The sequence below is a fragment of the Poecilia latipinna genome, unplaced genomic scaffold (genome assembly GCF_001443285.1).
Source record: "Poecilia latipinna isolate Pla-1442-1.1 unplaced genomic scaffold, P_latipinna-1.0 Scaffold997, whole genome shotgun sequence".
Lineage (NCBI taxonomy): Eukaryota > Metazoa > Chordata > Actinopteri > Cyprinodontiformes > Poeciliidae > Poecilia > Poecilia latipinna.
Window position 1 is genome coordinate 101436 of NW_015113613.1, and position 25191 is coordinate 126626.

Sequence of the window (25191 nt, forward strand, 5' to 3'; positions counted from 1 at the left end):
GTTTATAGTTTATGCATTTAAAGCTGGACCAATCACACCGTTGGCGCCTCTGCGCATTGCCTCGCGCACTGCAGTAGCTGGATTAAGTTTACCTCAGTGCGGATCCCACACGCCTCCTTTCACTCTAACTGGATACGGGCTGACCTGTATGGATATTTACATCAATCCCCTGTGAGGATTTATGATTCTTTCCAGAGTTTTTGATCAAGGTAGGACTTTAAACACCACTCTGGTTAGCTCTGGTTGTACAGCTCTATGTGAACTGCAGGAATAACTTGTAGTCGCTTTCAGAGGTGCGTTGAGCGAGCGGTGAGAATGATTTATATTGTGAACAAAGAATTTTGTGCGGCTTTTCCATCTCAACACGCCGCCAGCGCCCGGCTCTGCCTGTGCTGGTAAAGTTTATCTATGTGGTCCCAGTTGGCTGGTGTGTTAGTTAACGAACCAGCGCTAACCTGATCATGCAGGTTCAGCCTGGTGAGGCGCTTTCACACTCTCCTGTCTGTAACGCATCACGCTGATTTTATATTATTATTTTTAGTAATATTTTTCTGGTTACTCAATGCATCAAACGTATCAAATGCTTTGTCCACTTAGTCAGACAGAGTTAATGTTCGCAGCGGTGCGGAGATCTGAGAAACTCGTCCCATAAACTCGACCAACCAGAATAGTTTCTGTGACGCTTATTAAAAACTCAAAATGAAAGAGCTACTAAAGCCACATTAGCAGCATTGAATTAAATCTCCCGTTTGTTGTGCATCTCTGTGTAGTGCAGCAGATTACCTCATCATGCAGGGCCGGTCCAAGGCTGTCTGAGGCCTTGAGCAGAATTTGATTTAGGGGCCCCTTTTGTTGCTAAAAACATCAGCACCTCTAACAGATGTGTTGGATTTAATCTGAGAGAGGGGGAGTAGTTTAATTGGCCAACCTAAAAAGCAGCCAGTTATAATTGCAGTTTACTAAATTGTATTTGTGAACAAACAGAACTCAAACTTAAAGATTAAACTCACAGCATCAGATTGTAGCTAGGGTAACAAAACAAGCTAACTATGAATATTGTTCTTTGAACTTTTACAAAGTAAACTTGCCAGCTCCTTAAAATCTTGCATTTAAATCTTAAACAATTTAAAATCTTTAAATTTATGTATGCTGAAATTGAATAAAATTTAGCAGCATTGATCATCTCCATAAACAAGTGTTACATTCATGTATCTGTGGTCTTTGTTAAAATATCAGCATTTATGGGGCCCCTGAAGCCCTGGGGGGCCTGATGGAGCTGCTGACTTAATTTGGATTAAACAAAAGTGCAAATAATTGATATTAATTTTAATGTATATTTTGATTTGTTGTTTTTAAGACTAGTTGTGGGTTTAAGTGGTGTTTCACTTGCGAAGTTTTCCCGTAATGTATAATTACCGAGTAATATTTTTAAATTTCCTATCATCTTAACATCTTTTAATACAAAAACACGGTGGACCGCCGGTGGACCGACCACCGGGCTTAGCAGGTTTTCTGGGGGAAACCCTCGATTCTATTATGTTTGAGAAGTCCTTTAATCTCCATGGCAACCATTCAGCTGCCTGGGTGGACCTAGCCCCGCCTTCGAGGTGCAGCTCCTCCCCCACTTAGCTCCTTCAGACTAGCCAGAAGCAATTAGCAAACACATGTTGAGCTTGCTATAGGAGCTGCTGCTCAGAGTAAAAACATTAAAGGGTTAACAGAGGAGCCATGGTGGGACTACTTCCTGAAGGCAGAGCTTCTTAAAGAAACAGGCTCAATTTCAAGAAGTTAAATCAGGAGGACAAATTTCTATTAATATTAAGCCATATTTGATATATATAATATTTTATAACAACTGAAGGTAACATAGCTACTGGATTGTGCTATAAAATGAAAGACAGATGATACTGGCTCTTTAAACTTTTTCATTTTAGTTCCATTCTTCCAGAAATAACTTTTACAATCTGAAGCATGAGAAGGAAGAGTGTGTAAGATCTCCATGTTTCTATCAAATTCATTACAATTTTGAGAAAACTTTTAAAGAAGTTGCTAAGAAAGTATTTCTGTTTAATGGTTTGGAATCATCCAGGCTACGCAAAGCGTGATGTCATCAGATGCTGACACTACACCTGGATGTAGGAAGCAGGAAGTAGAGGTCCAGAAAGTCCTCCCCTCCAAGATGGAGGAGTTTGGTGACTCTGGTAAGGCTCAGACCCATCAGTAGATGGCAGCATTTGCTACGTTAGAACTTGTTCAGCAAACCTGTATCCATCTCCGCTTTAACATATTAACACTTTTCTAGAAAAAAAAGGAAAATGCCTCAAGCGAGTATAAAAACATTTTTGCAAAACTGAGTTTTTGTCATTTCCATCAAACCTTTCTCATGCAATACTTTGAAATGGGCAGAAAGAAAAACGTTGACGGAAACTCGGCCCGTGAAGAAAGTCTTGGTGAAGGAAAACCTCTGAACCCAGAGAGGATGAGCAGGAAACCACCTGATTCGACCCGGTTCCAGTCTGTGAAACAGAAGCCAGGTTCTGCCAGAACAACCCGATCAGAACCAGAACCCAGACCTGGTACCAGGCGGTTGGTTCTGTCGATCCTCACCTGCTCTGCTTGTCCGTCCAGCCTTGTTCTCTCCCTCGGAGTGAAACCTCGAATCGAAGCCTCTTCGCCAGCTCCGAGATCTCCGCCTGCAGCGCCTCCACCTGCAGCACGAGGGTTGCTATGGTTACCATCACAGGAAGCATGTAACCTGAGGTCGTAGGTCAACATTAATCTAGTCTACAACTGGTCCCTTTTTATGCAGGTCTGTTGCCATGGTAACTGGTGCTGTAAATTGACCCTGATGACGTTAAACTGAACAACACCTACCTTGGCAATGATGATCAGCTGGTAGGCGGCCAGCGGCAGGGTGATGCAGGTCCTGATGGATGCTGTTGCCATAGCGATGCTCAGCCACCATGGCAACCCGGTTACCTGGTGCGCGCTGACCAGGAAGTTCTCACACAGGTGAACTGGAGCGGAGTCTGACAGGCTGCCGTACCATCCACCTGCGGCGCTGGCTCCTCCCGACCCAGACGCCGGCCTCACGCTAGACTCTGTTGTACAGGTGAGGGGAAGGACAGGAGAAGCCCACCTGCTGAGGACGTCACGTGCACGTGGCTGCAGGACTCTGCACCTCACCAGCCCCCCCACGGTGAGCATGGTGACCACGTGACTTTAAAGCGCCCACGTGTCCTTTAAAGCTAAGAAAACTCCTTTTCCTCACCTTCATCAGAAGCAGTCTGTTTCAAAGCAGCCCATAACTGACCGAGCGTCACTTAAACATGACGTCACTGACCAATGCGGCGCGGAGGTATGACGTAACGATGCTGGAAAAACAGAAATGACAAAAATAAAATAAAATAAAAATAAAAAAACAAAAAATAGAAAAATATCTTAAACAAAAAAGACGGTTCAAATACTAATAAGCTGTTTTGACGACAGCTCACCAGAGCAACCTTTTCTCTTCACAATAAAAGCATGCAGTGGCTATGATGACAGCGCGTGAAACCATTTGAAGGAATTAAACCTCACGAGCGGAAGTACGTGGACAATGCTGGGAACAGAAACTGAGTGGCTTATTTACTCAGCATTAACATTTTATCTCTGGATAAAGCGGGTAAAGCTAATTACTTTCATCTCTTATTGTGAAGGTCTTCAGCGGAAGTTCCCCTGAGGAGGACGGTAGTCATGGCGGAGTTCGGTTCGGGCGGTCTGCTCGCGGCTCTGCTGCTCTTCACAGCCCTCACCTTACGGGATGTTTATGTGGGCCGGTCGGACCACAGAACCGGCGTCTTTGCAGAAACCGAACCGGAGGGCGGGAAACCCCCAAAAGCGGCGCTGTACTCCGGCCCAGTGCTCCAGTTCCGCTACTGGTGAGTTAGCATGCAGGCTAGCAACAAGCGCGATGACGTCACGCTTAACGAACTGAAGTACATTTCCTTGGAGATGAACAGAGATTATGGCTATCATGTCAAACCTGAAGATTAGACTCGTCAAAAGGATTGTTATTCTTCTTTAATGTTTTTAATTATGTGATTTTTTTTGTCCTAACTTTCCTGGTTTAAAATTGCATTTGAATAATAACTTTATGAATATGAATGGGTCTTTGATCTGGACTCAGAATAAGTATTTAGTCACCAGGAAGTTCAGTAATAATTATCAATTATGTCCAACAAATAAATTCATGAATAAATTTATGAAGAAAACAGAATCAGTTTCACATATTTTCTGTATGTTTCAGCAGCTTCCTGTTCAGACCTGAAGCAGATTATAATCTGGTTGTGTGTGTGTGTGTGTGTGTGTGTGTGTGTGTGTGTGTGTGTCCAGCATCTCCTGAGGCTACAGTAAAGTCTTCCAGGAATACTCCCAGGCCATCAGCCAGGTGTATCCAGACATCCGCATCCAGGGGGAGAACTACCCCCCGACCCCGCTCAACAGGTGAGACTGAAGTTCTGGTTCCAGTTCTGGTTCCGGCTCTGATTCCGGTTCTGGAACCTTCTTCCTGAACCCGTCCTCTTCCTCAGGCTCGTTGGTAACCTGGTCTCCTACCTGAAGCTCGTTTCCATCCTCCTCATCATCAGCGGTCAGAACCCTTTCCCGCTCCTCGGTACCGACACGCCTGCAGTTTGGACCTGGACTCAGAACAACAAGGTACCAGACCTGCTGTGCTGTTGCCGTAGCAACAGATGCTGACGATGGCGTTTCCTATTTCCAGATCTTCTCATGTCTGATGGCCTTCTTCATCAGTAACATGATGGAGACTCACTTCCTGTCTACGGGAGCCTTCGAGGTCACGCTGAACGGTGAGTCCTGATTGGTGCAGAGCCGTGCAGCTTCCTGGTGTAACGCTGTTTGTCTTCCCCAGATGTTCCCGTGTGGTCCAAGCTGCAGTCGGGTTACGTTCCGAACATCCAGGAAATGTTCCGGATCCTCGACACACACCTGAAGATGAACCAGGCCGACCGCGTCACCTTCACCTCCACTTAGAGCCGTGCCTCCTTCTCCTGGATCATCTGACCTCTGACCTGTACCTGAGCCGTGCTGCGTTCAGGCTCAGTGGGACGTTCAGCTGTTGGCGTTCATGAAGGCACGGCCTTAAAGCAGATCTGCCGGGCTGCGCCAGATGTCTCCGCCTCCATGCTGACTCCCATGATGCACCGGGCCAACAGCTGGCGTAGACGACGGTCACTTGACCCCTCGTTCTCTGTTCCTCTGTTGTCATTTGTTTACGTTCTTGGTTTATGGATCCAGTTGGCCTGGTTCTGGTACCACTGGACCGGTTCTTTTCTTCCAACAATCATCTGTGTTTTATTTAAAGTTTGAGCTTTTATTGTGAAAACAGGAAGCTGATCACATCAACTTTAACGATCAGCTGATGGATTGTTCACTTCAGCTCAAATAAAAAGTCTTAAAGGAAAATTTCTTCCATGTTCTGCTTGGCAGGTTTCGGTTTGTTACCATGACGACAGATCAAGTAATCCAGACCTGTCAATGATGCGTTTAAAGACCAATGTTAAACCAAGTACATCTGAGACCAATTGGCCAAATCTTTCAGTTCTAAACCAAAGGAAAGCCGATATGACGAGTTAAATATATTCATTGACCTTCATTCATTTGTTTACAGAGTTTTGTTTGTTCTCCTGGAAACAGTGAATAATTAAAGTTTTATTTCCAAAATTGAAGATAATAAAAATGTGAGAATAGGAAATTTGCTTGATATAATTTTAATTCCCATTTTACTGCCTGAATTCATATTCTTTCCATGCAAAACTAATATCCCTCAGAGGAATATTAGTTCCTCTAAGACACTAATAATAAATTAATTTTATTTCTAATAACTATACATTAAAATTATACAAATCTTTTGCTAAATTTTCTTCTAATATGACAATTTCAGAATAAATGATTCTGGAAGCATTTGGAAAAACTTTGTTTTAAGATATTTTATCATATATTGATCAGTTTAAAGAAGACATCTGTCATGTTTAATAAAAGTTTCTGATGAAATCCGTGAACGTTCCTCAGTGAATCAGGGAAAACGGCTGAAGGTGCAGTAACGGAACGGATCATTTGTTTTTCTTCCGCTTCACCAACGGAAACAAGGACATACCTTCATCATCAACGTCATTTCTAGCGTTCCTATATTTTGTTAGTTACAGAATTAAACATAATGTGAAACTTTTCAGGATTTACAGAAAGGTTTGGCCTTGAGGCCGAGTAAAACTTTATAAACAAGTTTTCCTGGTTATTTTCCATCCTGCAGAGGGCGCTGATGAGGCCTCGACACCTGTAAACAACTTCCGCTGCAACAGAACAAGAGAGGAAGCTGCCGTTAGTGTCAGACTCAAAGGGACTGAGTCCGAGTGTTTTCTATTCTCCTGATCGGAACCAAAGTAATCCGGACTGCAGTGATTCATTCTGAGAAGGATCTGTCTCCAGGTGTCAGTGGGTCCCGAAACACACGTGGAGGAGCTGCTGGTGGTGAGTCGGGAAGGCTAACGGCTAACAGCGGTGTTGTGGCGAAAAATGCTTCTGTGGGAAACTGAAACTGCTCTGACGCAGCGACAGCTGCTGCTAGGTCCTGGTTCCGGAGCCGGTCCGGCCATATGCCGGCTACCTGGTCATGTTTTAGGTGTTTGACACACAGTGGTGTTGGATTGTTTTGTGTTTAGGTGGCTGCAAACGAGCCTGATTAAAACTGTGCAGATAAATTGTTTAAAATTCCGTTTGGGTGGAAAGAACCGTCTGGTTCTGTGGATATGAACCTAATCATCAGGCTTTTATGGCACACGGTGACGCTACAATAAAATCTATCAAACAACATAAAGAATTGGAATGAAATATAAACCAGTATTTACACGAAGAGGGTCTCGTTTGGATCTGAACCGTGATTGGTCGAAGCCTGGATGACGTGGATGGACCAGGAAGTGGTCAACAATAGATGATCGGAGACGATTCAATAACCTACACCAAAAAATGAGAGTATTTAAAACATAAGATACGGGCTTATTCTATCTCTTTTAACAAAAACCTCAGAAAAAGAAGAAAAAAACTGACCTGGAATACGTAAGGTTAGTAAATGATCTAAACCTATTATGTGCTAAACAGACATTGACTGATGCAGACAAAAATAACCACCTGACCTCCAAGCTAAATTAGACTGAATCTACGAAAGAAAGGAGCTTTTATCAGATCCAGAGCAAAATGGAGATAAAACCAATTCATACTTCTGCAGACTGGAAACGAGGAGCCAATTAAAAAACACATTCAATCCCTTATTAACAATGAACGTACAGACCAAACTCTAACTGCAAAAGAAATGAGCAACTTTTATCAAAACCTTTATTGCTCTTGTTTTTCAACCCCAGACCTTCTGCTGGAGTCAAAGACTTCATCCCTCTGCAACAAAGATATTCATTTCGAAGAACTAGTCAGCGCCACCATGTGCTTGAAACTGGATAAATTCCCAGCCCTGATGGCCTTACTGCCAATCTCTACAGACATTTCTGGGATTATCTGAGAGAATTTATATTCCAGGTATTTGAAGATCTTATGTAATAATTCTGTAGCAGACCCCCCCTCAAATGAAGGATTTTGGCTTTACTGATGAACAGGTTTAATGGAGTAAAGCCTGAGTTTCACCATAAGAGCTGTATGTACAAACAAAAGACAGTGTAAGCTACAAACGACGCTCTTACAACCATGACGTATGAACTAGAACGTAACGTTCACTACTAAAATATCGACTCTTATTCACAAACCAAACCAGTATTCTTGTACAATACAGCAAATTTACAATTCCAATCAATCAATAAACGAAACATCCTTATTTACAAATAAACGTACCATGTGCCGCTAATAATAAGATGCATTTTACGACTCTGTTGCAACTTGTCTTCCGTTGAGTTGTTAAGCTGCCCTTCTATAATATAAACAAAAGAAGCTGTCTTATCAAAATAAAAGCATCAAGTTAAAAACCGGAAGTCAATCATATATTACACAAAATTAATGCAATAAGTGCAAAAGGGGGAATACAACAAATAATACAACAAATGACCCCAAATAATTTGGGGTTAGTTACAAATTCACTTCCTCCCAGCATGAAGCAGGGCGTTATCACCCTGAAACCCCAACCAGGAAGAGACGGACAGGTTCTAGACAACGACCGTCCATCACCTTCTGAACTGTGATTACAAACTACTGACGTATATCTACACAGACAGACTGGAGGCCGGCCTGAAGGATGTTATCTCTGAAACACAGACAGGTTTCACGTCTAAAAGCTCTGTACACGATAACATCAGACTGGTGCAGGATTTACCCGAGTACAGTGACCTGATTGAGGATAAAGGCTTCATCCTTTTACTTCTACAAAACCTTTGACACGTTGGAGCATTAGTTTGTTTTCAAAGTTTTACACATATTTAGATTTGGACCAAACTTCTAAAAGCTTTTGCAACACGTCCAGCTGCACTGCCACACGGTGCGTCTCCACGTTTCACCATTAACAGTAAAACATGGAGGCAATGTTTCCCCTTCCTCTTCACCTTGGCCGTTGAAGGGATGAGGATCTTCATAAAAAACTCAAATATACCTAAATTAAAAGTTTTTGATCACCAAATTTTAATCAGTCAACTAGCTGATGACACCACAATTTTTTTGAGGAGTTGAGACCAAACCCCTAAAGTACTGGAGTTAATTAATACTTTCTCCAAAGCATCAGGTTTAACCTTAAACCTGCAGAAATGTGAACTGATGGCGATTCATGACTCTGATCAGAAGTTTATTCCCATTAAATCCTGTTAAATATCTTGAAATCTAATAACTAAGATGCTAAACTCAGTGAAACTGCTAACGCAGAGAATAAATTACAGAAAGAGTTCTGACCCTGTTTGGGAGAACCTGTTTAACCAAGATGGAGTCGCTGTCCCGATGCATATACCTGCTTATTCTATGGCCAAACCTGACAAATACATTAAAGATATAAATCAGCTGAACTTTAATTTCTACTGGAAAAATCGAGTCCACTACTTAAAGAAAGCTAATATGGTTAAAGATGGAGGTTTACAAGCTGTTGAATCTGAATGTTAAATGCGGTCTTAAAGGTAAACTAGCTGAAATCTTTTCTAATGAAGGGAAACAGTGTCTGGTTTTGTCTCCCCAAAGGTTTGTTTAAAAAAACTGGATGCATAGATTTTGTTCTTAGAGTGACTTTGGTGCTGACAGACTTCCTGTTGAGTTATCTGCTGTTCACCAGCAGGTGTTGTTGTGTTGGAAACTTATGAACACGAACAGCTTCACTCCTCACCACAGATGAGAGCTGCAGGAATAAATCTGTGTTTGGATGGAAGAAGGTATCTGGTCCATGAGACATTGTCTAAATAACAGGCTCTCAGTTTAACAGTAATGAACTCTATCCCCTCTGCAGTCAAATATCTGGTTAAAATATAATCAACCAGCTAACCTTCAGTCACTTCAACTGTTTGGATTTAACCTTCTGGACAAAAGTAACTAACAAACGGATGCCTCAGCATCTAACTAACTTTATATTTCCTATCAGGAAACAAACTTAAAACTCCATTTTAAGTTTGTTTCCTGATTCAGAGGTTAATAAGTGGAGAACTGCTGACCTTAAAGACCCTCTGAGTCCTAGAGATAAAGAAGTTCATTTTAAAATCCTCAATAACGTTTTTCCATCCAGGGAACTTTTACCACAAGGATTCAGCTTTGACACCAACAGCTGGACCTTCTGAAGCCAACTGGAAACTTTCAGGTCTGGATCTCAACTAAACTTTTCTTCCCCTTAAAAACGGAGGATGTAATATTTGGAGCAGAAGAACCGACCTGGTACTGAACAACCTGCTGATCCTGTAAATATGGAAATAGAAAAACTGACTTTAAAAACCTTCACAGCCTTAAAACTGATGGGGAACAAGGAGGGAATGCAACTGATGATGAACTGGATCTATGTGAGAACTAGTTCCTCTGTCTTTTCTGTTTGATGTCTGACAAATTGTATTTATTTATATTTTTAACTATTTTTGCTTTTCTTGCATAATCAAACTAAGCAGCCGCTTAGGGCCCCAGGGCCACTAAGGGTCAGTGGAGCTGATTTTATTTTTTTTTTTTTTTAGTAATAATTTCTATGTCATTATAATATCAAAAACACAATTTCACTATGAAGTGATTTGTTTTTACAATAATATATATTTGATAATGTATATAAAAAGTATTATTTTATCAATAAAAGAAAAAATAAATTTCTCTTGGGGCCCCCTGGTGGCCGCGGTAGGTACCGCACGCTCCGCCGGTAACATGAGCTGCAATGAGCATCCAAACGTCCAAAGCTCCGGTCAGAAGCTAAGCTAGCAAAACAATGTCTCAAAAAGGACTTAACCTTCAGGGAGGGAGAGAAGAAAGAGGAAGAACAGAAAACAGCCCAGATAAAGGTTTGTTTTAATGAGCCTTGGTGATGTAAAGATTAGTAAAGCTGCTAGTAGAAATTAGCCTGATAGCGACCTGGACCGGTCCAGTTCAACAGCCAGACATTTATGCTAGGCTCTTTGTGTTAAACTGAGTTTAACTTTAAATGAGTTGATTCTCAGAGTGGTTCTGTATATTTCTGAGGTATTTTTGGCTTCAAAACGACGAGTTTGATAACATTTGATAATTAAAACTTCTCAGTGTCTGACATTGTCTAGCTAAATGTTTCTACGTCAGGCTACATGGATGAGCTGCTCTGTGCTGTAGCTGGGATTTGCTGTTTGCTGCTGAGCAGAAGCATTTTGTGGCTAAAACAAACTATTTTTACATCGACTTCTAAGTTGAAAAAAGACTCACCTGGTATAAATTACATTTTTAGCTATTGGAGTTACGTTTAAGAGAAATGAATTTAATCAGAGAATGTCATGAATGTGTGTGTAGGGCTGCAGTTTTCTGGCCGATCCCTGGTTACCGATCTTTAAAAAGCCTGAGCTGCTGATTTTGGTTTTGGCTGATATGAAGTTTTTTGTCTGAAATGTTGCTAAATGTAGCAAGAAAGTCACTGCAACAGTGAATATTGCAACAGGGGGTGAATATTGTTAACTGTAAAGGTTCAGACCTGTTGGTCTGTCAGTCAAACCTCTCACTGCAGAGCAGAAGAGGACAGAGTTGGAAATATTACTTTAAGTTAGTTTTAATGCTAGCTTTAACTTTAGCGCAAGGTGAAATATAAGACTGATCCTGATTGTTTTGAGTCGGCCTCAGTTTAGGTTAGATTTAGACTCATAGTTTAATCAATATATACCGTATTTTCCGCACTATAAGGCGCACCTAAAAACCTTCAATTTCCTCAAAAGCTGACAGTCGCCTTATAATCCGGTGCGCCTTATGTATGGACCAATATTGAGCCACAACAGGTCTAGCAACTACGGTAAGCAGCCGCCGACTTCATTTTCGCCCATAGAAGAGGAAGCACACGGTGCATGCTGGGATAGTTGTCAGAACGCTGGTTTATTAATAAAGTTTGACTGACCTATCTACCTACCGACCGTCTATAATCAGGTCGTCTGCAGGTCGTTTAGCACCAGGTTCTCCACCAACATGCTGTGGGCGAACAGAGAAGGGTGACCATCGGCTCTCCTTGCTGACCGGAGTCGGACTGTTTTGTTGACATTCACTTTAGTGCAGCTCCATCTAGTGGATGCATAACGTAACTCCAGCCTCTACTGTAGCGTCTATTCTATGCGCCTTATAGTGCAGAAAATACGGTAACTTAATCAGTAGAACATTTTTCTTGGATATAATGATCACGATTTGATTAAAATGAGTCTAATCATTAGTTTTTTATATTAGATCACATTCTTAGTGTATAAATCATATATTCATTTGAAAATGTTTTAGTTCATTATAACCAGAAAACTAATCAGAACATATTGAGTGTAACAGATGTTTTGGTAGTGAAACTTCTCATCTCTGAGTTTGAAGATATTATATGAAATGTGATCATTTTTATAATCAAAATCTGCTGTTTAATGCTCTATTTCAGAGGTCAGAGGTCAGCAGAGCTCTGTGGGTTCAGGAACCAGTTTAAACCAGTTTGAAATGAAAAACACAGATAGCTGATGAACTTTGGTCCCGTTTTCTTGAGTAAAATGTTTCTGTATGAAATGAACACATCTATTGTTCCTGCCCTGGGAAAGTAACAGGGAGGATTAGACAGTGGACAGATTCATCCTTGGCCTTGGTAACACCTGCAGGGTCTCTGGCTGCAAACAGCAACATTACGGCTGTTTGAGTTCACCAATAAACGGGACGTCAGACGCATCAGACAGTAGAAACGCGCCTGGATATAAAAGTAATGGAGCTAAAACAGCCAATCAGATCGCAGGATGGAGGATCTGTCTTAACTGCCACTCAGTGCTCTCTGAAGGCGCATCTTCATATTTTGCATTTGTTTGACTGACCTATCTACCTACTAGTAATTAATGTTTCCTTTCTGGCTTGGTATTTGATGGTCATATTGAGCTGTTGGTCTGATTTTATGCATTTGATTGTCTGAATAAATTCTGGATGGTTGTGAAGTTGAACAGTGACTGTTGTCTTTGTGGTTTCACTTTTACACACGACATTAACAGAGCAGGAGAGACGAGAGAACAACGAGCAGCAGGTAGAAAATGTCTCGTTTCTCAACAGCAGAGGCTGATTTTTGAACCTTTGCTGATGAAGATAAGATCAGGGGATAAGATGGGCTTCAGATGTAAGTATCAGCCAATCACGATCCCCCAAAATTAAAGAAATTGGCGGCCAAAAATCAACTGGTTGATAAATCAGTTGGCCAATAAATGTATCTTATATTATTCATGTATACAATGTAAACAGTCAGAGATGCAGTAAGTTTATAGCAGATGTGTGAATGACATAATGGTCGGACTGCTGACTGCAGCCGGTCCACACTGTTAGCAGAACTAGAGGCCCCAAAACCAGATTTGGCTTAGGGCCCCATGGAGGCTGGGGCCCCATGGAGGGCTGGGATATCCTCAAAATCAAACGATAGATGATCAGGAGGGCGGAGCTTCCCTTAGTTCTTGCTTCAGACCGGGTTCTGGTCCGATTCAGAACCAGTCAGAAATGTCTGTTCTGTGTTTTCACACAGAGTAAACCACAGCGTGTGGATCACCTGGATCCAGGTGTGAACCCAGAGAGCTAACTGACCTCTTCAGGACATGAGCAGCTCGGTGAGTCAGTTTGATCTGTAGACCTCTGAGCAGCTGCACCTGTCCAGGTGAAGAAGGCTCCGCCCCCTGCTGACATCACATCCTGCGTTTCAGGCTCAGAGGAAGCGGCGGCCCGCTGGAAGCTCTCTGGTCTCCAGAACCAGAACCAAGACCAGCAGAGCGGCCAGCAGCCGGACCCGCAGGGCGGCCGGCGCCGGAGACCCGCCCCCCCCCCCGGAGCCCATCGACGTGATGGACGGTGCTGAGGACGGTCGGTGTAGAACCAACGGACCTGGAGCCGGTCCAGAACCTCCGGTTCTGCAGAATGGTCCGGCTCATGTGGCTCTGCTGTGTCCAGGTGTGGAGGAGGTGGTGGACCTCACCTGCGAGGGATCAGAGTCTGCTGTGGTCGACCTGACGACCAACAACGAGTCTGTGCTGGTAAACAAACCAACCAACCAACAGGAAGCTGCTTCTCACAGCCTCATAACTCTGCTTCTCTCTCTCCTGCCCCCAGCTGGTGGACGAAGGTAAAACCTGGATCTGCTCTCATGTCCTCACACTGGACCAGTACCAGACCGTAACAGACCTTCTTGGTTCTTCCGTCAGGGCCTCCAGGTGAGAGCTATGTTCTCAGCAGTGATGAGGACGAAGACGCGCCCACTGTCGTTCAAGCTGCCATCACCTCTACTGCACACACATCCAGGTATTACACTGATTCCTGCCAACATCTTGGTCTGGATTTTTCTCTATCCATCCATTTTCTCCCACCTTTATCCGATTGGGGTCTCTAGCCAGACATTTCAGGCGAGAGGCAGGGTCACCTGACGGGTCACCTGACGGGTCACCTGACGGGTCACCTGACGGGTCACCAGTCCATTGCAGGGCAATACAGAGACAGACAGGACAACCAACCATGCACGCACTCACACCTTAGGAGAATGTAGAGACCAATCAACCTGACAGTCATGTGTTTGGACTGTGGAGGAACCTGGAGAACCGGACAGAACCACCATGCCCAGGGAGATCCTGCAGAAAGACCCGGTCTGGGAATCGAACTCAGGACCTTCTTGCTGCAACAGGGCTACCCACTGAGCCACTCTGCAGCCCAGATTTTTCTCCAGAAGCTTTAACTTTGGGTCTTAGTCGTGGTTCCGGCCGGGTCCAGTCAGGTCCGGTGTGTTCTGGGTTCTCTTTGTTTGAACCAGTTTTTAGTTGCATGTAGTTTGTTTTTATGATATCTAGTAGGTTTTGGCCTTCTCGCCGTTTGGTTCTATTGAGCTTGTTTAGAAATAAACCAACCCTCCAGGAAGTAGACGGCTCCGGTCTGACATCAGTAACTTGTTGCTGATTGGACACCAGAACCAGAACCTTTCAGGCTGTGTCTGTTGCAGGTTGACTCCGGGTCTCATCAGCTGTCCCGTCTGTCTGGACCTGTACTCCGAGGTGAGATTCCCTCGCTGGTGGAACCGGATCAGAACCAGAACATTGCTCTCTGGTCAGGTGGGCAGACTTTACAACCCCGGTCCTGCGTTCTGATTGGCTCTTGTTTTCCTCACAGATCGTGGAAAGCGGGCGATTGGTCGTCTCCACTAAGTGCGGTCACGTGTTCTGCAGCCAATGTCTGAGGGACGCTCTGACATCATCACACACCTGCCCCACCTGCAGGAAGAGGCTCACCTCGCGCCAGTACCACCCTCTTTACATCTGACACCTGGTGACATCATCTGCGGACTGTGCTGCTATTGGCTGTCCTCTGTGACGTCATCATCAACGTTAATCAACAGTGGTTGCTTTAAATGTTTTTTGAGTTTAGGTTTAAAGATGGCGGATTAAATGATGTTTTCCTATTAAATAAATATTATGGAGTAACAACGGCTGCTTGGCTGATTGGTCAGATGGCATCAGGTCCCGCCCATCAGGTTAACCACACAACTCACAGAACCAAATTCAAACTATGATGATTTTCATTGTTTAGATTTCTAATGTTCATTCTTATAAAATAAGCAGTACTGCAGAAGGTCCAGCAGGGGGCGTTTGAAGGTTCTGGTTTATTCTTTTCATTTCATTTGTAATTTAAACTTTTATCTTTCAGATTTTTAAATAAAATCTGTTCTCAAAATATTTAATTTCCTCCTAAGTTTATTTTTACTTGCTGTTTGGACCCTGGGAGCACCAGAACCGATCGGGTCCATAAATCTGGAGTTACCTCGTCACAACAGAACCGGTCCGATGGGAATAACAGTTCTGGATCAGAAAGGTTCTGGAAGTTCTCACGTCTGCCTCCCTAAATATCTCTGAAGGAGTTCCTCAGGGTTCAGTCTTTGGGCCTCTGCTGTCTAATCATTTATATGAAAATCTGCAACTGTAATCAAAAAGCTAATTATCATTTCTCTGCTGATGATGCTGTGGCCTTTATTTGATAGTTAATTGACAGGAAAGTGGGTAATGAGAAAAGGGGGAAGACATGCAGCAAAGGCCAGGAATCGAACCTGTGACAGCTTTGTTGAGGACTAAGGCCTCCATATGTGGGTTGTGCTGAACCCCTGCGCCACCACAGCATCAGTTCTAAACTCACTCAGGAGTTAAATCCTACCCATGTTTACAGAAATCAAAACTGAAGGTTCTTTAGGATCAAATTCAGTTTATCTTTTAAAGCAAAATAAAAACTTGTAACTTGTCTGTCTTGGTTTTTGCTGGTCGATGATCCGGAAGGAGCAGAACGGAAAACTTCTGGATCACATCTGGGTCTTCAGTTTTCCTGCTGAGTCATGATCCATCAGCAGCTTTCATCCCGTGACGCCGACTCATCATCTCACCCACTTCCTGCTTTGGGAGATAAAACTTTATTGACAATGAGAAACAAAGAGCAGACCAGAAGCTTCTGGATCCTCCACAGAACCCTGACCCAGATTCTGAATCTGTGGTTCTGCTCGGGCCGGTTCTGTTCCATCTAACTGAACTGGGTCTGGTTCTTTGGTGATGTTGGATCACCTGAATGATTCCTAAAATAAACACAAATATATGACAACATTCAAAGATTACTGAAGTTTTTAACATTGACGTGTTTGATTTTATTGTTTTTGCATAATTTCTGCTCTGTTTATAACACGGAGTTTTCCAAAACATTAATGATCATAAATAAATGAAAACATGTCAGTTTGGGAGTTTTACTGTTTGGTTCTGATTGAGTTCTGCAGGTGTGTTATAGGGGGAACCCCAGGAGGGAACCCCTCTCCCCAAATTACTGTAAGCATAGAATATTTTTTTTAATAATACAGAAATATTAAAAGCACAGAGTGTTTGTTTTCTTGACGTAAAGCCCTTGCTGCTAAAATGTGCTACATAAAGCCATGCCGGTTAGAAACGTGACTCGGGTGTTTCTCCTCCATTTGCTTTAAGAAGCAACAGATGAGAAACATCTGTGTGTAAAATCATTAACACACCAGCAGGCTGGAACAGGAGCAGGGACGTTTTTCCTGCTTTGTCTGAAATTAGCTTCTTTTTGGCAACTAACTGGTTCAGCTAGTAGCCTGGCTTATGATGCCGAACAAACGCAAACCAGTAGCCTGTAGAGATAAGCTTAATGCATATTTTTATTGACATCTGTTTCCAGATAAATACATATACGTATTTATCTCGCTGGCCAGTTGCTAGCTGGTTTCTGCTGTAATTTAATTTAATACGTCTTTATATCTTTAAGTCAATGTTTTTTGTTAAATATCTGTTTTTTGTCTTTCTCTTGACAGACGTTTCATTTCATTTAAGGTCAAAATTTGTTCAGTTTTGACTTTAAAAACTGGACATTTTTCTGATCCTTTTATTAAAATCTTATATGTTATCTATTACTTATGTACATATATATATAGCTTTATCTTAGTGGTGAAATGCATTTATAAGTTTCAGTACTTTGTGGCCTAGTTATGTGTAAATGTATATTTATAGTTTAATAAAACTTGTAGTGAAGCTAATTGATGGACCATAGAGGGAATTAGAGCACGGTGCCAATAATTACTGTTAAATGACATCATAAAGGTGAATCTTTACCGCCAGATATTGTTGACATCGCTGGTTGAACATGAAACCTGTTTCTGATGCAGAACAATGTTCCAACTCTTATTACTATTAATAACTTTAACAAGTTGAGGCTCTAACCTGTAAGGCAGAAGGACTTCCGCCTGGTTACAGGTGGTATCCAGGTATTTTTCAGGTGTAAAAAGATGTTTTGTCTTCGCACGTAGATGGACTTCAATGACCTTAGTGATGACGTAGCGCATCGTCACCGTGACTCAGGTGTTTTTCCTCAATGATCTGGCCGGCCGGTCACGCGGCTCGCTGGAAAGTCCCGCACGGACTCGCCCCGTAGCCTCCCATCGGTCAGGGCGGGACTCCGAGCGGGCCAATGGGAGCCCGCGTACGCCAGGCAGCGGTGACGTCGGAGGCGGAAGTAAACATAAAAGGCCGGAGATTTCAAGCTGCGTCACAAACTTTCAGACTTTGTAGAGTTCGTGTTCGGATCCGCTCGGCCCGTCTCTCTCTCTCTCTCTCTCTCTCTCGGTTCAGTTCGGTTCCGGTCGGGATGTCGGTGACAGTAAAGGCTTACCTGCTGGGGAAGGACGAGCAGGTGAAGGAGATCCGCCGGTTCACGGTGGACCAGGATGTTTCCTGCAGCTTCGAGTACCTGAGCCGGAAGGTGGCGGCGGTCTTCTCCAACCTGAGCGGCTCCACCTGCAGCCTCTTCTACAAAGGTGAGCGTCACGTGACCTGCACACATCCTGACGCAGCTTGGTTTAACTGTTTTAATGAGAAGAGTTCAGAGGTCAGCCTCAGGCAGCTGGAGCTCCAGATGTCCAGGTGTATTTCAGCTTCTCCAGCTTTTCTGGTTGATCCAGAGGTTTCCAGGTGTTTTGGTTTCAGAGTAAAACCGAACCCAGTTGTTCTGGTCCGACCTGTAAACTCTCAGGTCACGTGACCTTGTTTGTTTTTCTGCCACGCCCCTCAGCTGGTACACCTGTCCTGTCTCCTCTGGGTGTAAACAAACTCCTCATCACCATGGAGACCGTTTCCTTTACTGTGCCGACAGCTCATTGGTTGGACTCCTCTGCATATCTAAATGGACTTGGTTGCCATAGTTACCTGGTTGTGGTCTGCTCCTTCTGTCTGAGTCGCTCAGAACCAGAACCGACCCAGCCGGTCAGGTTCTATTCAAGACGTTTTAACGAATCAGAACCAGGTGACCCGGTTCCTTAGGAGGTTCTGGTTCCAGTCACATGACCTCCCTGTCTGAAGCTGAAGTGGGTGTAGCCACAGAGGCCTGCTCTGATTGGCTCCTGATGCTAGTGACGTCATGGTGTTTCAGATGAAGATGGAGACCTGGTGGCGTTCTCCTCCGACGATGAGCTGATGATGGGGCTGAGCTACGTGAAGGACGCCACGTTCCGCCTCTACATCAGAGGTACGGGGGCGGGGAGTGTGCGCTACAGTGTGTGTGTGTGTGTGTGTTACTGTGTGTGTGTGTGATGATGCTGCGTCTGTCTCAATAGTTTTAACTCCTCACAGAAAGGAAGGAGCACCGTCGGGACTTCCCTCTTCACGCCTTCCCCCCCTTCGCCTTCGGCCCCCCTCCTCCACCTCATGGCCCCGCCCACATGGCCCCGCCCCCCGCCGTCCACCCTAACGTGACTTGCGACGGCTGCGAAGGCACGGTGGTGGGAACGCGCTTCAAATGCTCGGTGTGTCCCGACTACGACCTTTGCTCCGCCTGCCAGGCTCAGGGGAAGCACACTGAGCACGCTCTGCTGCCCATCTGGCACCCTCTGCAGGTGAGGCCTGGGACTGCAGGGTCATGACTGACGGAAACTGGAAAATGTCACAGAGTATGAAACGACGTGAACGCTGCGTCCTCCAGACCACTAGGGGGAGTCAACCAGCGCACTGCATGGGACCAGGACCTCAGTAAACACTGTGGTCTTTGACTCCATGATCTGAGACGCTGGCTCATTTGTGCTAAAATATATAATTTTAGATTATTAATGATTTATTTCACATTTCTAGAGAATAATTGAATTGATTTTGATTATAATTCAGTAAGAAATCGCATGTTGGATTCACGGGACTGTAAGGTATCTAGGCCATCAGACAAAAATCATTTTTATTATCAGATCTTTTGTTACTTTCTCTAAAAGACTGTAGTAGACTACAGGTACACAGAATTTTATTTTGCCCTCTTTCCAAGAATTTGTTTATCAAACAGGAATGCACTTAGTAATTTTTTTTTCCTGTAATTTTGTTCTTTTTATTCTATTTATATTACACAGTGAACTAAAAGAAATAAAAATATCGTAGTGGATATTTGAGCTGACGGATCATGTTTCTGGAACATTCATATCTTTTCTCAAACACTTTGTTTTTCACATTATAGAAAAACATTTATTATTGCCTCATCTCTGTAGACGATAACTGCATCAGACTCCCCCTAGTGGTTTGGAGGCAGTTTGCAGCATTTCCTGTTTTGTCTGTTGATCATTCGTTCGTTTTAGTGCTTGCTCCTGATTGGCTGGCTGATTGGCTCTGACCACCTGTAGGTGGAGCCAATCAGAAGAGCTGCTGTGTTGTAACAGGAAGTGGTTGTTTTGGCTCCGCCCACAGCACTGGTTTCCTCGGGGGAAGTGGATGAAGAGGATGAGACACTGTGGAATGTGGAACCAGAATCCAAACCCGGAGCAGAACCAGAACCAGGAGCAGGCTGGGGCTGCTAAACCTGCAGCGGACAGCAGCGCCCCCTCTGGTCAGTTATGAGAACAGAAATCTGTTGAAGCTGAAGGCTCAGTCAGCTGACTGACCTCTGACCTCTGTGCAGCCTCCCAGGCCAGCGTGGACTTCCTGAAGAACATCGGTGAGGGCGTGGCCGCCATGCTGAGCCCGCTGGGTGAGTGATGTCACAACACACTCAGGACTTCCTGCTGAACAGGAAGTGATGTCATCTCTGTCTGCAGGCATCGACGTGGACATCGACGTGGAGCACGAAGGTCAGAAGACCAAGGTGACCCCACCCACTCAGAGCGGCGCAGGGCCAGGTGACGTAGAGATGAACGAAGAGGGTGGAGCCAGCAACGAGGACGGAGCCAACCAAGGGTCAAAGGTCAGTCAGCAGCTTTAAAAACCCTGGAACCGATCAGGGATCAATGAGTCTCTGATCGGAACTCCTGGCTACAGGTGAGCCGGGACTCTGATGAGGAGTGGACTCACCTGAGCTCCAAGGAGGTAGACCCGTCCACAGGGGAGCTGCAGTCGCTGCAGCCGGATGGCCGGGCGCCGCCGGAGCCTGGGGCCCCGCAGCAGGGGCCCACCGGCCTGCGGGAGGCCGCGCTCTACCCACACCTGCCTCAAGGTGAGCAGCACACTCTGTCTCTCTGGTTGCCATGACCACAGCGTCGCTAAGCTCCGCCCCCTTCCTTCCAGAAGCCGACCCGCGTCTGGTGGAGTCGCTGGCGGCCATGTTGTCCATGGGCTTCAGCGACGAAGGAGGCTGGCTGACTCACCTGCTGCAGGCCAAGAACGGCGACATCGGCGCTGCGCTCGACGCCATCCAGTACGCCAAGCAGCCCCGCCCACATCAGTGACATCACCTCAGCAGCGGCTTCCTGTAGCCCGTTAGCATTCAGCCTGTTAGCATTTAATCAGTAGCTGCAGTCTCAGCTCTATAATCAATAGATTTATTTGTTCCTTGGTTTCTGATCAATAAAAACCTGAAATGATGTCAGAATGTGTTTGAGTCTCTGATGTAAACAACAGTCACAAACAAAAAGAGTCTAAAAAGTCAGAAAATCCTCAAAGTCGAAGTCTTCGCCGCTGTCAAACATGGAGGACACAGGAAGTTGGGGGCGGGGCTCGGCAGTGTCTGCTGGCTGACTCCACCCACTAAGAGGATGCTCCGCCCCCCAGCTGTCAGCACTGAGGAACTGACCCCACCTGGAGCCGGACCCACTGGGGGCCGCTGATGATGTCACAGATGATGTCACTGCTGTATGTTTCAGCTGCACAGAAGAAGAGACGATGAATCTGAAGGTTTTTTGTTCCAATAAAACGGACATCACAGCATCAGCCAATCAGAGCAGAGAGGTGAGTCATGTGACATTAAAGTTTATAAATAGGAGGGTTTCAGCTGCCCCCTGCTGGATGATTCTGGAACTGAATCCAGTTAACCTGGCACCGCTTTCCAGCAGCTTTAAAAATAAAATAATTCTCCAGGGTTGTCATAGCAACGTGAGCAGCAGGTGTGTTACCTGAACAGGTGTGTAGCCTTCGTCTCCTCTTCCTCCTCCCAGCTCCTCTGGTCTGCGTCTCTTCCTGGAATAAAGATCAGCAGATTGTTGATTATTGATCAGTTATTTCTCTCTCTGCTCTGGTCTGCTGGTTCCAGTTGGTAAAACCAGTTTGGAACCAGTAAACCAGACACACATTAAACTCAAAGTCACCTGCTAAAGGTTTGGTTGCCATGGAGATGGTGTCTGCCCTCCAAGCCTTCCTTCTCTTCCTCAGGTGTGTCCAGATATTTGCTCCAGCGACTCACCTGAGCGGGTCTCACCTGGTCACCTGCAGGCTGCTGCTCCTCCTCCTCTTCCTGCTCACTGTGAATGAAGCATAAGGAGGCACCAGGTGAGAACACCTGAGTTCAGGTGGTTCCACAGACCAATCAGACAAAATGCAGCAAGTAATTCAATATTTCAGCAAAATCTTTTCCCTAACTTGGCACAGATGTTTCCAGAGAAACATTTGCCACTGGAAAAATTCAAGATGGCCACCATGGTTGTCATGGAGAATATGTTTGAACTAAAATCAACTGTAGTAATTACCAGAAGTGGGTACTGCTAACCAAAAGTTAGCTTCACTAGCTGCTAACAGTCTGAGCTACGCTACACTAATCTCCTAAACACATTAAAACATTAGCAGAAGCTAACGCTAACATCAGTCCCTCCTGGTCCGAGACTCGCTAACAGCTCTTGAGCCGGCCGACCGAAGAGGAAAACAAAATGCGACATAAACTTCATCCAGATGGGAGACATTTTGGTGAAATGGCTGAAAAATTCAGCCAACTTTGAACAAATGCGGAGAAGACCAACTGTTGTTGGGAACCAGTGTTCCCAGTGTGGAGGGCAAACCGCACTGCTGGTTCAGGTGAAGGTGTGTGTTACCATAGCGACCAGGTGTGGGCCTCCTGCTCCTCCATCTTGGCTCCCCTCATGGCGTTCAGCTTCTGGACGTGGCGCCGGCAGTCAGCTCCGGATCCACGGCCGAATTCCTGCCCACCAAAAGTTCTGATCAGAGTTCTGGAGAACGACCCGGAGGAAAGCAGAACTTTAACAGAACCAAAACATGAATGAACGACCCAGAACTCACAGCAGCAGGAACAGAACCATCCAACCCAAACATCCTGAAACGGTTCTGACTATCAGAACCTCGTTCTTTAACAGGTCGTGGTCAATCGGAGACCAGGGGACAATGGTTCTAGTTCTGTCACACTTTGGACCACTCCAGAGAAGCTAAACAGGAAATAATCAGTCGCTACAACAACATGGACTTCCCCGCCCTCCTTCCTGCTTGTCAGCCAATAGGGAAGCAGGTCAATGTGGGCAGGTTGACTCCGCCCCTCCAGCAGGTGGAGCCGTGGTTGTCCAATCAGAAACCCGGACAAGGTCCAGTTCCAAATGAGGGGAGAACACAGACCTGGAGCCGGGTTCTGACCCGATCACTGACCCGTTGGGGTTCTGATGCGGTTCTGACCTTCAGCAGTGACTGCTTCTCTCCACACAGCTTGCAGCTCCATTTCTTCGCCTTCTTCACCTGCCAGACAAGAAGCAGGGAAAACGCTCAACATGGGCTGATTAAAGGTCCAATCTGGGATCAGAACCAAAATAAGCAGAACTTTGACTTTTAATATGATAATTATTATAATAATTCATAATTTGGCTGGAAATGTGTTTGTTTACGTCAGAGGAGTCCAAACCTTCGGCGCCAAAACACAGAATAAGTTCACGGCTGCTTTTTCAGTCCAGCAATAAATAAGATGCAATAATTTTATAAAACAAAGTTAAAAATGTTTTTTTTTAAAAAGCTCAAAAGTTTTCTTTATTAAAAGAAAGATGTTCCTTTTCTTTATGGGTCTAATTCTTGTATTTTCTTGTTCTGGAACATGGTTTCAGTTTTTTCTCAGCATCAAGAACTTTGAGTAAAGGTTTGCTATCACATCATTGGCTCCATTTACCGGGACAGATCTGAACCCACAAAACGAGTCCAACGACCCCAAACGGCCCGCGGGCCGCACTTTTAGCACCTCTGGTTTACAGGTGGGAAATAAACTGAATATATTCTGGACTTGAACTTTCACCTCCGGTCTGCTGATTGTTCTGGCGACTGAATCCCAGATCCAGATTCCAGAACCGGACCGCTGACTTCTGGTCGGTCCAACAGAACCACGAGTTTCTAAACGGAACATTTTTAACAGGATGTCACCTACCAGCTGCCGATATTTAGCCGTTTTCTGTAAGTGAACGAACCTCTGACCGGAAGTCAGGCAGAAGCTAACCGGACGCTCACCTGCTGCACCTGGAAGCTCTGGCAGCGGAAACACCGAACCACGTGGAAGTCCTGCACCATGACCGGCCCGCAGCTCTGGTTCTGGTTCTGGTTCTGGAAGGCAGCGCGTTCACCGGCTCCCGCGGTTCCGTTTGAACCACGCTTTGACGTCACAAGGAGCGGAAGAATTGGGAAGAATGACACGGGAGGAGCGCCCCCTGCTGGGAGGAGGAGCCTGAATCCGGAACCATGTTTTTTTTTTATTACCATCATATACAACAAACATGGTATCGGCATCAGATGTATAGAAATCTAAAGAGCCTGAGGAAACGACCCAGGCTGCTTCCATACATACAGAAGAAACGAAGCAAACAAACAAAAAGCCATCAGGGTTTCCAGCAGTTCCAGATTGTTTGTCATATGATCCAGTTCTGCATCTTGATGTTTGTCCATGAATTTTAGAGATGAGAAGAGGTGGCAGAGTCCCTTGTGAAAAGTGGGGAAAGATGGTTTGGCTTTAAGAAAACAACATTTTTTATTGAAAAACTTGGCCATAATAATGATTACATTTAATAACCTTTTGAATTTATTTTCTCAGAGTCCCATAAATAACGTCTTTCTTAGAAAATTCAGGTAAGTTTGGAGTTTTAGGGAAAAGCCAGTGGTGCACATCATCACAGAAAGATTTACACATTCATATAAAGATGTTCAGTCTATGAACTCCTTAGGCCAGGGGAGCCCAAAGTGGGTCCTGGAGCCCCGGCATCCTGCATGTTTTAGTTGTCTCCCTGGCTTAACGCACCTGCATCACATGATGACTCGTTATAAGGCCTAAGGAAAACATTGACTTGTCATTCCCACCACTAGGGAGAGAACTAAAACATGCAGGATGCCGGGGCTCCAGGACCCACTGTGGACACCCCTGCCTTACAGGGAAAAACACCTGAGAACATTTTGAAGTGGACTCCTTGGCTTTGGAGGAACAGGAAGATTTAAATCATTTGTTCTAATTTTTTCCCTTTGAACCTTTGAAGAGAAATGTGATATAAAATTTGGATTTGATACATAGGGAAACCAAGCACTAGTTAAGCATTCCCTAATTTTTGAGTTCTTTAGTTTATGACCTGTGACACTGGTCCCAATAGTCCAGGCAGATCCGGGTTCTGTAATCTGGGATCTCAGAAAAACATTTAGCTGTACATCAAATATTTGGGGGAATATCTCTAATAACTCTTTGAAATTCATTTTTATTTATTTGCAGGTTGACGTCTTCAAAAGACATAAAACCTCCATTATTTAATATCACAGACCAAACGCCTTGTTCTGGCCAGTTATGTGCAGATTGATTATTAATTTTTCTGTAACATCAGTT

General features: G+C 44.6%; 5 protein-coding genes and 2 long non-coding RNA genes across 10 annotated transcripts in view; 3 read left to right on the forward strand and 4 right to left on the reverse strand.

Annotated features, from left to right (window-relative positions):
* The window catches only part of cox18 (cytochrome c oxidase assembly factor COX18), an 8326-nt gene extending 4565 nt beyond the window's left edge, over nt 1-3761 (reverse strand). The window contains exons 1-4 of one of the 2 annotated variants that reach the window (XM_015050513.1): nt 3679-3761; nt 3272-3374; nt 2875-3101; nt 2608-2708 (exon numbers count right to left, since the gene is read on the reverse strand). In XM_015050513.1, coding sequence (XP_014905999.1) covers nt 2608-2708; nt 2875-2965 — 192 coding nt within the window. In that variant the 5' untranslated portion in view covers nt 2966-3101; nt 3272-3374; nt 3679-3761. Of the gene's footprint in view, nt 1-2607; nt 2709-2874; nt 3375-3678 lie in introns of both variants that reach the window. The other variant, XM_015050511.1, reaches the window with a different exon arrangement.
* selenot2 (selenoprotein T, 2) lies at nt 3699-5470 on the forward strand. The gene is made up of 5 exons (XM_015050518.1): nt 3699-3920; nt 4375-4485; nt 4572-4698; nt 4763-4850; nt 4913-5470. Exons 1-5 carry the CDS (start codon nt 3736-3738, stop codon nt 5032-5034), a joined length of 633 nt encoding a protein of 210 aa, XP_014906004.1. The 5' UTR covers nt 3699-3735; the 3' UTR covers nt 5035-5470.
* Nucleotides 5471-6349: 879 nt separating this feature from the next.
* rnf4 (ring finger protein 4) lies at nt 6350-15119 on the forward strand. Its single transcript, XM_015050519.1, has 8 exons — nt 6350-6528; nt 13184-13265; nt 13359-13515; nt 13603-13685; nt 13762-13774; nt 13854-13950; nt 14639-14690; nt 14806-15119. The coding sequence occupies exons 2-8, from the start codon at nt 13254-13256 to the stop codon at nt 14953-14955; spliced, it is 564 nt and encodes a 187-aa protein (XP_014906005.1). The 5' UTR covers nt 6350-6528; nt 13184-13253; the 3' UTR covers nt 14956-15119.
* LOC106958568 (uncharacterized) overlaps nt 13895-25191 on the reverse strand; it is a 24051-nt gene continuing 12754 nt past the window's right edge. The window contains exons 2-4 of the long non-coding RNA XR_001427180.1: nt 24154-24158; nt 20047-20052; nt 13895-13981 (exon numbers count right to left, since the gene is read on the reverse strand). This is a non-coding gene — a long non-coding RNA (uncharacterized LOC106958568). The remainder of the gene's footprint in view (nt 13982-20046; nt 20053-24153; nt 24159-25191) is intronic.
* LOC106958567 (uncharacterized) lies at nt 15872-17496 on the reverse strand. Its single transcript, XR_001427179.1, has 2 exons — nt 17400-17496; nt 15872-16249 (listed from the first exon to the last, which is right to left on the reverse strand). It is a non-coding gene; the product is annotated as an uncharacterized LOC106958567 (long non-coding RNA).
* Nucleotides 17535-21002, forward strand: sqstm1 (sequestosome 1). Its single transcript, XM_015050509.1, has 8 exons — nt 17535-17992; nt 18604-18699; nt 18804-19066; nt 19893-20031; nt 20104-20172; nt 20240-20385; nt 20460-20634; nt 20706-21002. The coding sequence occupies exons 1-8, from the start codon at nt 17647-17649 to the stop codon at nt 20864-20866; spliced, it is 1395 nt and encodes a 464-aa protein (XP_014905995.1). The 5' UTR covers nt 17535-17646; the 3' UTR covers nt 20867-21002.
* On the reverse strand, nt 20946-24145 carry mrnip (MRN complex interacting protein). 3 transcript variants are annotated; one of them, XM_015050516.1, is made up of 7 exons: nt 24087-24145; nt 23841-23981; nt 23028-23087; nt 22439-22545; nt 21722-21874; nt 21530-21593; nt 20946-21280 (listed from the first exon to the last, which is right to left on the reverse strand). In XM_015050516.1, exons 1-7 carry the CDS (start codon nt 24114-24116, stop codon nt 21056-21058), a joined length of 780 nt encoding a protein of 259 aa, XP_014906002.1. In that variant the 5' UTR covers nt 24117-24145; the 3' UTR covers nt 20946-21055. The 3 variants fall into 3 exon arrangements, with proteins under 3 accessions (XP_014906002.1, XP_014906000.1, XP_014906001.1); XM_015050514.1 differs by having other exon boundaries at nt 23841-24136; XM_015050515.1 differs by lacking the exon at nt 23028-23087 and having other exon boundaries at nt 23841-24136.